Here is an 11,815-nt window from a genome sequence, read left to right on the forward strand (position 1 = left end):
GTGGCTTGAACCCACCTGAGAGGGCAGCTGGGCTCTGCCCGCAGCCCTGCTGGCATGACTTGCAGGCAGATGCAGTGGCACGGTGGGATGGGGCGTTTCCTCAGGCCTGTCTCTGCTGGAGGCATGTTTGTTTTGCAGTCCTGGTTTTTGTAAGTATAGAGAGCTGACAGGGCCTGTGTTCTCTGCCCTTGGTTCTCTGCCCATTGGACGGGGCAAAATGATTAGGGATGGAGAGGGGGAAAAGATAACTCCGGGGTACCCCAGGGCAAGGCAGAGGGCAAGAGCAGGCGGGTAAAACATCAAAGGAAGACTGAGTTCAGTTTTCATCCTCTGCAGATACTCAGATGGACTCCTCTTGCCAGGAGGAGTCGTTCCTCTTTCAGCAACTTGAGGGATTGGTCTCTCTTCAACCCTTTCATTCTTCCCTCTTCTCTCATGTCCCATCCGCACAGCCATCTCCATCTCTTCCCTCCCACAGAGCTGGGGTCCCAGCTGGGCATCAGCTGTCCTGCCTTCCCTGCGTCCAGCAGAAGCATTTCATGATGTCTTGAGGAGATCCACCAGCACCCAGGGAGCTGGGACCCATGGTCTGGCACCGGTCTGGGGTGAGATGTTATCTCCAGATGTTGACCTTCCTGATAACAGCCAGCGAGCCTTCACCGTTCCCCATCTCCTCCACTGACCTGGCACATGCCCCAGGGGTCCATGCCATTTGCTGGGGCAGGGGAGGGGCTGGGGTTGGGGCCAGGGACGGGGATGGAGCAGAGTCCTGCAGCCCACCCCTGGTACTGCTGGAGGAGACCAGGGGGTGGGTGACCCCCTCACAGGCATGGCGACACATCAAAAAAGCACCTTTTCTTAGCTCAGGATTGATGCCCACGTGTCAGGGGCTGCCAGTGGGGGGAGAATCTTTGCCACAGTCGCCTGACCTTTAAGGAAAGGTGGTTGGAGAGATGGAGGGAGCAGAAATCCTGAAAGATTATTTGTTTCTCACAAACTATATTTAGGCACCATTGGCAAAACCCAAAAGTGCTGAGTTCTGCTGAATAAATACAGGAGCTTTGTGGTTCTTTCCCCCAGAGGAGAACAGGATTAGTAAGTTAACGGTAAATTGTATTTTGGTTTGACATACCTGAGGGTTTCCATTCCAAGTTGAGCTCTTGATGCCATGATGACGACGATGGACCTAAGGCACCACTGCCCCATCTTGTGAAAATGTTCTTTGGAGGAGGGAAGGAGGCAGCTGATGCCCCCGCCATGGCACTGCCTGGGTTTGGGTTCAGCTTTGCATTCTGGAGTATTTTCATAAATGTTTGTGTGTTAGGATGTTTTTAAGCTAGAAGTAGAGTGAAGCTGGTGCCACTCCCATAGTAAAGTCCTTCCCTAGTGAGATGCACACCCCCAGTCTCCCTGTTCTCCCAAAGTCATCAAAATTCTATGATGTCCTTTGAGCCGGCTCCACTGGGACATCAGCGTCTGTCTGTTGTAGAAATTAGGCACTGGAGTAATTCGGGTCCTTGTTACAGCAGCTTGTCCGCAGTAGCTCTTCCCCAGAGAGGCCCAAGTGGAGGCTGTGGTGGAAATTGTTGCACAACAGCAGCACCCTGCTAAGCAGATTACAGACACAGCTGAAGAACGTCCATCCAGAGCTGCTCCTCTGACCAGGTTAGAGATGATGGTCCGCATGGAGAGCAGAAGATGAGGGAGGTACTCAAGGAGGAATCAGTTCAGGAAGAAGGATGCTGGTACCAGATGGTTTGTCAAGAGGAAGAAGTGACCCAGCCTTGGGTAAGAACCATCAGAAAGAGGACAGTGACCTGAACCTGGACTGATCTGGGGCCTGGGAAGAGAAGAAGAAATGCAACATGGTGTTTCCCAGCACTGATGGATTCTGTCCAGTAGCAGCGATTAAGACAGTGAGGTCGCACGTGTGTGCCAGGGGCTGCAAATATGGGAGCCAGGTCTGGGCTGCTCCAGCCTGCTCACTGCTGAGCTTTGCTGGAGGAGCTGAAACCAACACAACCCAAAAGCACTGCAAGTGCTGAACTGCCTCACAGACCACCCTGATGAGCCCGTGTGGCTTGGAGGACATGTCTGCACCCAGCTACCGCAGCAGTGCTGGAGCTCCCAGCGAGCACAAGGGGGACTTCAATCGCAGCACTGATGGCATTGCCAGCAAGTGGGGGCTGGCAAAAGGCCCCCATGGTTATGGGGCATCCAAGAGAGGTCACCAAGTGACATCCTTTGGGGTTGCACTGGAGATCTTTGGTTTGACACAGCTTGAACTGGTGCAGATGTGCTTGGCCCATGGCACCATTCAAAGGTGTCAGACAATGCGTGAGCTGTGCATAGGAGCAAGATGGGGATGCAGGAGCTTCCTGGAGCTTTCTGCTAGGCCATGGGCATGTGCAGCTCTGGCTTTGGAGGGGCAGGGCTTGAGGATTCTCCACTGCTTCCCAAATTACATGACCTGTCAGTGTGCGCTTGCAGCCCAGAACCCTGCTGTGTGCTGGGCTGCATCCCCAGAGCATGAGCAGCAGGTTGAGGGAGGGGATCCTGCCCCTCTGCTGTGCTCTGGGGAGACTGGTAGATTAGACATTAGACAGAAGTTCTTCCCTGTGAGGGTGCTGAGGCGCTGGCACAGGGTGCCCAGAGAAGCTGTGGCTGCCTCATCCCTGGCAGTGTTCAAGGCCAGGTTGGCCACAGGGGCTTGGAGCAACCTGCTCTAGCGGAAGGTGTCCCTGCCCGTGACAGGGGTTTGGAGCTGGGTGAGCTTTAAGATCCCTTCTAATGCAAACCAGTCTGGGATTTTATGATTCTATGTTTCTATGATATGATTCTATTCCAGCCCAGTAGCAGTGCAAATGGCCCCTTGCTGAGCTCTTGCAGCACCCCAGGGCTGCAAAGCTGCCTCCTGGATTGCATTTGCTGGGATTTCAGCTGCTCCTTGGAGAGGCACAAGGAATTGGCACAGACCTGGGGAGCATGGACATCCCGTGGGGCTCAGCTGCCATGGGGCATCCCACAACTAGGGGGCTCAGCTGCCATGGGGCCCCATCCCCTGGTGCTGTGGGGCTCAGCCCCAGCCCATGTCTTGCCTGGCTTCAGGCTGCCCCATCGTTCTCCTCTTCTCCTCTGGATCATATTTATTTATTTATACGGTGAATGTAATAAAACTCCGTCAGGAAACGGAGGCGATTCCCTGCCATTCCATGCAAGCCAGCCCTGGGCTGGGGCGAACAAGGAGGCGCATTGTGCGGCACAGCCCTGCCTGCCAGCACCGAGCCGCACGCGGGGCCGAGGGGCGAAGAAAGGGCTGTGTGTGTCTGTGCCTGCACCGGGGCTCGGGGCTGGCAGCGGGCGGCTCGGCGCAATGGGCCGTGCTGGGGAAGAAGCTTCACTTCGGGGGCAAGCAGGGCCAGGGATGAAAGGGCTCCTGTGCTGGCTTGGGATGTCATCAGGGAGCCCCGCAGCACCTCTCCCAGCACAAAGTGCCTCCTCTGCCCATCCTTGTCTGCCAAGAAACAGGGCTGGGCACTGCAGGTCAGCTGGGGGGCAGACAGTCGCCCCATGGCCTGGTCTGGCATCTGTATGACCTGCTCTTCCCAGGGCTGAGCCAGCTGGGAGGCAGCTCCAGCCCTTCACCTACCTACCTCCATCAGGAAGCTGCTGTAAACTGCAGATGCTGCCATCAGTAGGGTTCAGAGTGCATGCCTGCTGCCAAAGCTCACCTGGGTCCTGAACTCCTCCAGGGGGGTCTGTATGGGTGAGCGAAGTGGCTGGGAGCAGGACATGGCTCAGTCCAGCTTCTCCTTTGGTGGGAAAGGGCTTCCCACGGTCAGGGCGGTGCATCCCAGCCCCAAGGAAGGCTGTAAGCAGCCTGTTGTGCTGCCAGCTGCACTGCCAGCCTTACTGACAGCTCAGACACTGGAGGGGAGGTGCAGGGCAACTGCCCAAAGTCCCCTCCTGCCCCTTGCTAGCCAGCTTCCCACTGTGCCCTGAGCAGCGGGTACCTCGGGCACCCCACTGCCCTCCTGCCCCATCTCCCAAGGCCCATGGCTGCAGGTAGTCCCCACCCGTGTGCTTGTCTCTCAGGGCTCCTGGGGGTGGGACATGCCCTGTGCTGTGACTCTCCTGCCTGCTTCATGCCAACACTGCATTGAGAGGGGTGTTGTGGTCCAGGGACCCTGTGGCCATTGTCCCTGAGGCCGGCCCTGGGACTGTCCCTCTGTGCCAACCCCATTTGTGGTATGCGCAGGGTGCCCACGGCTTCGCAGGCGCGGGGTGATGGGGTGACCAGGCTGCAGCAAGCATCCCTCAGGAGCTTCTGACACCCCGTGTCCCTGAGCCCGGGCCACAGTCTCTCTGCACCATGGGCTGGGGCTGTCACCACACACACATGCAGGGGACTCAAGGACAGGAGTTGAGCAGGGGCCTGGGGACACTGGTGTCACCAGCTGCCTGCCCCTGCTCTGGGGTGGGTGGGTGACAATGGGATGGTGGAGGGGGTGGGTGTTGAGCACAGCATATCCCCCGCTGTGGCTCCAGCACCTTCCACTACCCACAGCCACTCAGCTGCCGGTTCAGGCTGGGAAGGTGACACAGGCAATGGCTCCCATGGCTCCTGCAGGTACCGACACAGGACACACAGGGGAAAGGGGGTGAAAACCTCCCAGCTTCTGTGGGAATGCCTCTGCAGGCCCCTTGGTGGGGTGCAGGGCCTGGGTGCTGCTGCTCGTGAGTGGGCAGGTTGTGCCAGCACAGCTGGGTGGGCAGGGGTGTTGCGAGGGGCATTGGGGGCTTTGGGAAGAGCTTTCCTTCCCTGGGATGGGGGGATTGGGTTGGGCCCTGCCCTGAATAGGAGGACAGGGTGGGGGGTCTGCAGCCCCTCGGGATCCCTGCAGAGCCGTTGGCATGGCTTGGGAGTGTTCCAACCAGGACACCGGGAGCAGTGGTGTGAGAAAAGCAGAGGACAGTCCTGTCCTTCAGGAGGCACATGGCAGTGTCCGAGTGCCTCAGCAGCAAGTGCCAGGTATCAGCACCCAGCTGGGAGCCAGTGGAGCCTCCCAGGACATGGGGCTGGGGTGGTGGGTGCTCCCTGCTTTGCCCTACCACTGCCCGTGCTCACAGTGCCCTTCCAGGAGTGGGTTGCCTGTCCAGTGGTACACACTGCAGGGTTCTGTGAAGCCACCACAGTAGCTGCGGTTGGATGTACAGTGAATGAGGCTGGTAATTCCCTCCCACTGGAGGTCTTGCTGCTGTAATTAATGCCTGCATTAGGGAAGCAATGAGGTTTTTCTCTTCCATTGGCACTGGCTGGGGCTGGGCAGGATCCATGCCCCATGTTCACCCATCTCCTCCCACCCGTTTGTTTAATGTCTGTCCCCCAGAATCCCCATCTTCCCACCCCACTGCTGCCTGCCCATGGTGGGGACCCTGGCAGGTAACTCATCCCTGGCAGGCACAAATCATCCCTTGCCCCGTGGTGTGTATGGGGCTGGCACACACATGTGTGCATCTGCATCGCACAGGACTGTGCCTGGGGGTAGGAAGAGTTCAGGCTGGAGGATGGCTCCTGCAGTGACACAGGGGGGTGTCCCCAGGGCAGCCGCCCCTCCAGGCAGGGCAGTGCCAGCCTGCAGCCCCCGGGGTGCCCAGCGTGGGGTGGTCCAAGGACAGACCCCTCCACCTGCTCCCCAGCCCATCCGGCCCCAGCAGTGGCATCCCTTTGAAATGGAAGCCATTGGCCTTTCGCACCAGCTATTCCTGTGAAATTCTTCAGGAAGGGAAAACCATCCCCCTCGGATCACTGCGTGGCTGTGCCATCGCCCTCCCTGCGAGCACAGGCTGAGCTGCAGCCCAGGTTGGTCCCTGGGCATGGCCCGTGGCCTGTCCTCGCTGTTTGGGTTTTCCCTCTGTGCCCCAGCCCCTGCCTGCAGACCTGCTCCGGGCGCAATCTGGGACCACTACAGGAATGGGGCGAGGGTGGGACAATGGGGCCCTCAGCACCCCACAGCAGGTCCTGCCTGCCCCAGCCAAGGTGCAACAGGACAGCACCCAAGGCCCCCTCCACAGCTCCATCACCCCCTCCCTGAATCCATCGCCCCCTCCCCAAATCCATCACCCTATCCTCTGCCCTATTGCCCTCTCCCCACTTCCACTGCCCTCTCCCCAGTTCCATCACCTCCACTTCAGATCCATCACTTCCTCCCCAGCTCCGCTTCCTGCTCCCTGGCTCCATCACCTCCTCCACAGCTCTGCCACCTCCTCCTCTATTTCACTGCTTCCTCCCTGCCTCCATCACCCTCTTCCCACCTCCATCACCCCAGCCCAGCTCTGTCGCCCCCTGCCCAGCTCCCACTGGGGCTGTGCCCATCGCTGGTGCTGAGGGGGATCTCCCAAACCCCTGGCTAGGCAGGACGGGCATTGCTGCAGCCTCTCTGTACCCTGGGTTGGCAGTGGGGGATTTTTCTCCACCCGTGTCCCTTCCTGCTCTCCTTCCTGCTCTCCTCGCTGAGGCGCTTGCTGAGGTTTGCAAGGGCTGTTGATGGGAAGAAAGGAAATGGGGCAAAGCTGCTGCCAGGAACCACAGGCTCCCGGGCTCCTGCGATACGGCCCCGCTCCGCCGGCCTGGCTGCTTCCCGGGCAGGATTTCTGTACAGCCTCTGTGAGCCCTTTCTTCCAGCTATTGATATTGGATTCCCAGCCCAGGGCCACTTCCAAGGCAGTAAATCTGCTGTGTTGCTCTACCTGGTGTTCTTGTTTTCACTGCAAGGCTTCCAGACCTGCTGGAGATCTCAGCTTCTGTGCGTGGCTGTGTCCCTCCCAGCCCAGTGCAATCGTGGTGCTGTGCCCTCCCCGGCTGGTGCACCCCGGGGTGTGGGCACAGGTGGGCAGGTTGCTCCCCAGCAGGCATTTGCAATGAAAGGGCAAATTCAGCCAACACTGGTGGCAGCCCCTGCTGCCCCTTGCCCTCCGCCACGTGTGGGACAAAGCTCTGGGAAGGGTCCTTTGCTGTCCCCATGCTGGTCCCTGAGGCTTGGGCAGGGCTTGGGCATCCCATAGAGCACCCAAGGAGGGTGTTGGGGTGAGGGAGGAGCGCCCCTGGGGTGAGGGGCGCCCGCTCCTCTGTGTTAAAAGAGCCCCTTGACTCTAAACCCCCACGTGTTGCTCTTGGCTGGGCTGCGGCACCTCCTGCCAAGAGCAACAGTTTTACATATTAAAGCAAAATTAAATTAAAAGACATTTGTTTGTGCCTTTGGCCCCCCTCCCCACATTAACCCTTTGCCACCCAGGTGGCAGGGTTGGGAGGTATGAGGGCACCCTTGGGGGTGAGTGGGGATGGTGGGACTGGCACCCTGGGGTCCCATCCAGCTGCTGCCTGAGTCCTGAGACCTTTGGGTGTCTCCAGGTGATGAGTCCAATTTTCCACAGCAAACAGCTTCCTAAAGGGAAGCCTCGGTGGCAAGAGCTGGGCTTTAGGGTGCCCTGGAGCAGTGGCAGTGACACCCTTGGGTCCCTTACCCCAAGCAGGATGTGTATCCTGGGGCTGGGGGGTGGGTGGGATGAGGGACTCTAGGGACTGCTCCCAGCACCCTGCAGGGGTGCTGCCAGCTCCTCTGTGGGTGACAATTTGTCCCCAGAGCTGGACTGCAGCACAAAATACCCCAAACCCACCCATTTCCGAGAGCACACGAGGAGGACCATGGCCTCAACTGCGGTGTGAAGTCCCTTGATGCCAGCTGCTGCTCCATCACCTGGGCACATGGGAGGGTGCTTCCTGGGACCCTCCCCGGAGCTGGTGGCCAAGGGGACAAAGCCCCCTCCAGCATCCCAAATGCCCCCAAATAACCCTTTTCCCAGGGCCCCAGAACCGGGTGAGCAGTCGCCCCATGCTAGAGGGAAATTCTGTGGCGACGGCTTATCTCCCGTACCGTTAGAATAACCGATAAGTGGCTCCCATGGAATTTCCTTATAGCACTGGATCAGGGATGTTTGAATAACGCATGGCCGGGTGTCAGAGTGTGGCCGGCGATTAGGAGCCGCGTTGACAGGTTGTTATGTTGTTACTAAAGGAATTGCAGGGCTGCGGGGAATGCCTGGGAACGGCGCAGCACCCGGACCCGCAGGCGCCAGCCTGTGCCCGCATCGCTGCCAGCACAGCCAGCACCCACCACAGCACCCGACCTGCCCCAGCGCGGCTGAGCTGCCCGGCCTCCCCTGGCACAAGTGGGTGCTGGGGCTGGCACGGAGCACCCTGCACTGGCACATGAAAGCTCCTGGGCATGGGAGGCAGCCTGTGATGGTGTCACAACCATGGCTTTATCGCTGGCCTAAGCACCCATGGCTCCTGCCACTAGGCACCCCCAGCCTCTGCTTGCTCCCGCCATGGTGATCTGTCACCCTGTAGGTGGGACACTGGATTTTGGGGGACGGCAGCCCCAGCTGAGCCATGCTGGCTTGTGTCACCACTCTGGCCCACACCAGTGCCGGTGGCATTGCTGTCCCCAGCCCATGGGCACGGGCACCCGTGTGTGTGTGTGCATATGTGCGAGTGATGTGGGCTGGAGGATCTGTGCTCGTGCCCGCAGAGGGGAAGGGATGGAGGATGCGGGGGGGGGGAGGGGGAGGTGACCCCGTGAGGACTGTGCTGGGGTGTTCACCCGTGGGTGCCCCGCGGCGGGGGGATACAGCCCCTGCAAGAGGTGTGGGTGACGCTGGGGCTGGGGTCCAGGTAGCACCCCCGGTAAGGGTGCGGGTCCCGGTGCGTGTTGCTGCGCCGGTCCCGGCCCCAGTCCTGGTACTGGTCCTTGTGCGGGTCCCGGTGCCGGTGCCGGTCCCGGTGCTGGTCCTGCTGCGGGTCCTTAAGCGGGTCCCGGTTCCGCGCCCGGGCCCCGCACCGCCCCTCCCCTCCCCTCCCCTCCCCTCCCCTCCCCGTAGAGGCGTGTCCATGCCCCGTCCCCGCCCTGGGGGCGCGTCCCCGCGGAGGGGCGGTGCGGGGCGGTGCGGGGCGGGCCGGTCCCTGCCCGCGGGCGCTGCCGGGGCTCGCGGGGCGCTCGGCGGGGCCGCCGCATGGCGCGCGGGGCCGGGGCCGGGGCCGCGGTCGGGGGGGGCCGCCCCGGTGCGGCGCCGCCGCCGCAGCAGCAGGAGCCGGAGCAGCGGCGGGAGCAGCGGCAGCAGCGAGCGGCCGTCCCGGGGCGGCGGGGCCGGCGGGGCCGGGCGATGGAGGTGCTGTAGCTGGGGCCGGTGCCGGTGCCGGGCGATGGCGGCTCTGCGGCTGCGGCTGGCCCTGTCCGTGCTGTGGCAGCTGGCGGCGGCCGGGCGCGGGCTGGAGCTGCCGGGGCTGGAGGGGCCGCGGGGCCGGGCGGCGCGGTGCCAGCCCGTGGACATCCCCATGTGCCGCGGCATCGGGTACAACCTGACCCGCATGCCCAACCTGCTGGGCCACGACAGCCAGCGCGAGGCCGCCCTGAAGCTGCACGAGTTCGCGCCGCTGGTGGAGTACGGCTGCCACGTCCACCTGCGCTTCTTCCTCTGCTCGCTCTACGCACCCATGTGCACCGACCAGGTGAGCGCCAGCATCCCCGCCTGCCGCCCCATGTGTGAGCAGGCCCGGCACAAGTGCGTCCCCATCATGGAGCAGTTCAATTTCGGCTGGCCCGAGTCACTTGACTGCGGCAAGCTGCCCACCAAGAACGACCCCAATGCCCTCTGCATGGAGGCCCCTGAGAATGCTTCGGCTGCCGAGCCCCACAAGGGCCAGGGCATGCTGCCCGTGGCACCCCGGCCATGGCCGCCAGGCACTGCCAAGGGACGGGGCCCCAACGGTCTGGGGGCCTGCGACAACCCCGAGAAGTTCCAGTATGTGGAGAAGAGCCTCTCCTGCGCGCCCCGGTGCTCCCCTGGGGTGGACGTCTACTGGTCTCGGGAGGACAAGGACTTCGCCTTCATCTGGATGGCCATCTGGTCCACCCTCTGCTTCGTCTCCACCGCCTTCACCGTCCTCACCTTCCTACTCGACCCCCACCGTTTCCAGTACCCTGAGAGGCCCATCATCTTCCTCTCCATGTGCTACAACGTCTACTCCGTGGCCTTCATCATCCGCTCAGTGGCAGGGGCTGAGAACATCGCCTGCGACCGGGAGAATGGCGAGCTCTACATCATCCAGGAGGGGCTGGAGAGCACGGGCTGCACCATCGTCTTCCTCATCCTCTACTATTTCGGTATGGCCAGCTCGCTCTGGTGGGTTGTCCTCACCCTCACCTGGTTCCTGGCTGCTGGAAAGAAGTGGGGACACGAGGCCATAGAGGCCCACAGCAGCTACTTCCACATGGCTGCCTGGGGCATCCCAGCCATGAAGACCATCATCATCCTCACCATGCGGAAGGTGGCAGGGGATGAGCTCACAGGGCTGTGCTATGTCGGGAGCATGGACGTCAGTGCCCTGACCGGCTTTGTCCTCATCCCCCTCTCCTGCTACCTGGTCATCGGCACCTCCTTCATCCTCACAGGCTTTGTTGCCCTCTTCCACATCAGGAAGATCATGAAGACGGGCGGCACCAACACGGAGAAGCTGGAGAAGCTGATGGTGAAGATTGGGGTCTTCTCCATTCTCTACACCGTCCCGGCCACCTGCGTCATTGTCTGCTACTTCTATGAGCGGCTGAACATGGATTACTGGAACCTCAGGGCCCTGGAGCGTGGGTGCCTGCACCTCCCTGGCCGCCGCGCTGCCAACTGCTCCTTGGAGGCCTCAGTGCCCACCGTGGCCGTCTTTATGCTAAAGATTTTCATGTCGCTGGTGGTGGGCATCACCAGCGGGGTGTGGGTGTGGAGCTCCAAGACACTGCAGACCTGGCAGAGCCTGTGCAACAGGAAGCTGGGCGTGAGGACGCGGGGCAAGCCCTGCAGCGGGGTGAGCTGCGGTGGCGGGCACTGCCATTACAAAGCCCCCACGGTCATGCTGCACATGACCAAGACGGACCCGTACCTGGACAACCCGACGCACGTCTAGAGCAGGGGCTGCTCCCACCCCGGGACGGCGCGCCAGGGGAAGCGGCCTCACGGGTAAGGGGCGAGGGGATGCTGAGGCGGGCCGGTGGCGGGGGGGACACACCAGTTTGGGGTGGCAAGGCCCACGGGACCCTCCAGCACCACTTGACCTGACAAGGAGCTGCTTTTTCCTAGAGATTGTTTTGTTGTTGTTGCTGTTGCCAAATCCAGTGACTCTTCTAACGCTTTCTTTGGGGGGGCAGCGGGGATGGGGCAGGGAGGGGAATAATCCAGCCTGTGTTTATTTAATTCTGTAATTTATTTTAGATTTTTTTTTTTTTAATCATTAGCTGCGAGGAATGGAAAAAACAATAAACCCTGGATGTGTTATTTCAACTGAGCCTGGTGCCTTTTGAAGGAATTCGAGAGGGCCCGGAGCAGCCCCATGGGATGCCCCAGCACAGCGGGTCCCCATGTGGGTGTGTGCGGGGCCGGGAGCTCTCGTGCCAGCGGCAGGACGAGTGTGCTGTGCCAGCGGGAGCATGGTGCTGGAGGCAACCTGCGGCCATCCCCCCCCGTGGCTTGGCGGTTGTGGCGCCCGCTGCCTGCCTCCCAGCGAGGAGGAGGAGGGTTTTCCTGTGCTGTCACGCTCATGAATCATCTTTTCCACTCTGCGCTCTGTAGGTGATTTGTGTCAGTGCCATCGGCTGCCGGGGCCTTGGTGCCAGGCAAGGGGGGCTCGGCATGCTGGGCATGGCAGGCCAGGAGCTGGGTGATGGGCTGGGGGCGCAGGACCTTAGGGTGGACAGGGCTCAGCTTTGAT

At 61.2% G+C, this 11,815-nt stretch overlaps 1 protein-coding gene across 1 annotated transcript; it reads left to right on the forward strand.

The window, feature by feature from the left end:
- The first annotated feature begins 9,229 nt into the window (after nucleotides 1-9,229).
- Nucleotides 9,230-11,546, forward strand: FZD9 (frizzled class receptor 9). Its single transcript, XM_030472864.1, has one exon. The coding sequence runs from the start codon at nucleotides 9,263-9,265 to the stop codon at nucleotides 11,012-11,014; it is 1,752 nt and encodes a 583-aa protein (XP_030328724.1). The 5' UTR covers nucleotides 9,230-9,262; the 3' UTR covers nucleotides 11,015-11,546.
- The last annotated feature ends 269 nt before the right edge of the window (nucleotides 11,547-11,815 follow it).

Source organism: Strigops habroptila, assembly GCF_004027225.2.
Source record: "Strigops habroptila isolate Jane chromosome 13 unlocalized genomic scaffold, bStrHab1.2.pri S16, whole genome shotgun sequence".
NCBI classification, from domain to species: Eukaryota; Metazoa; Chordata; class Aves; order Psittaciformes; family Psittacidae; genus Strigops; species Strigops habroptila.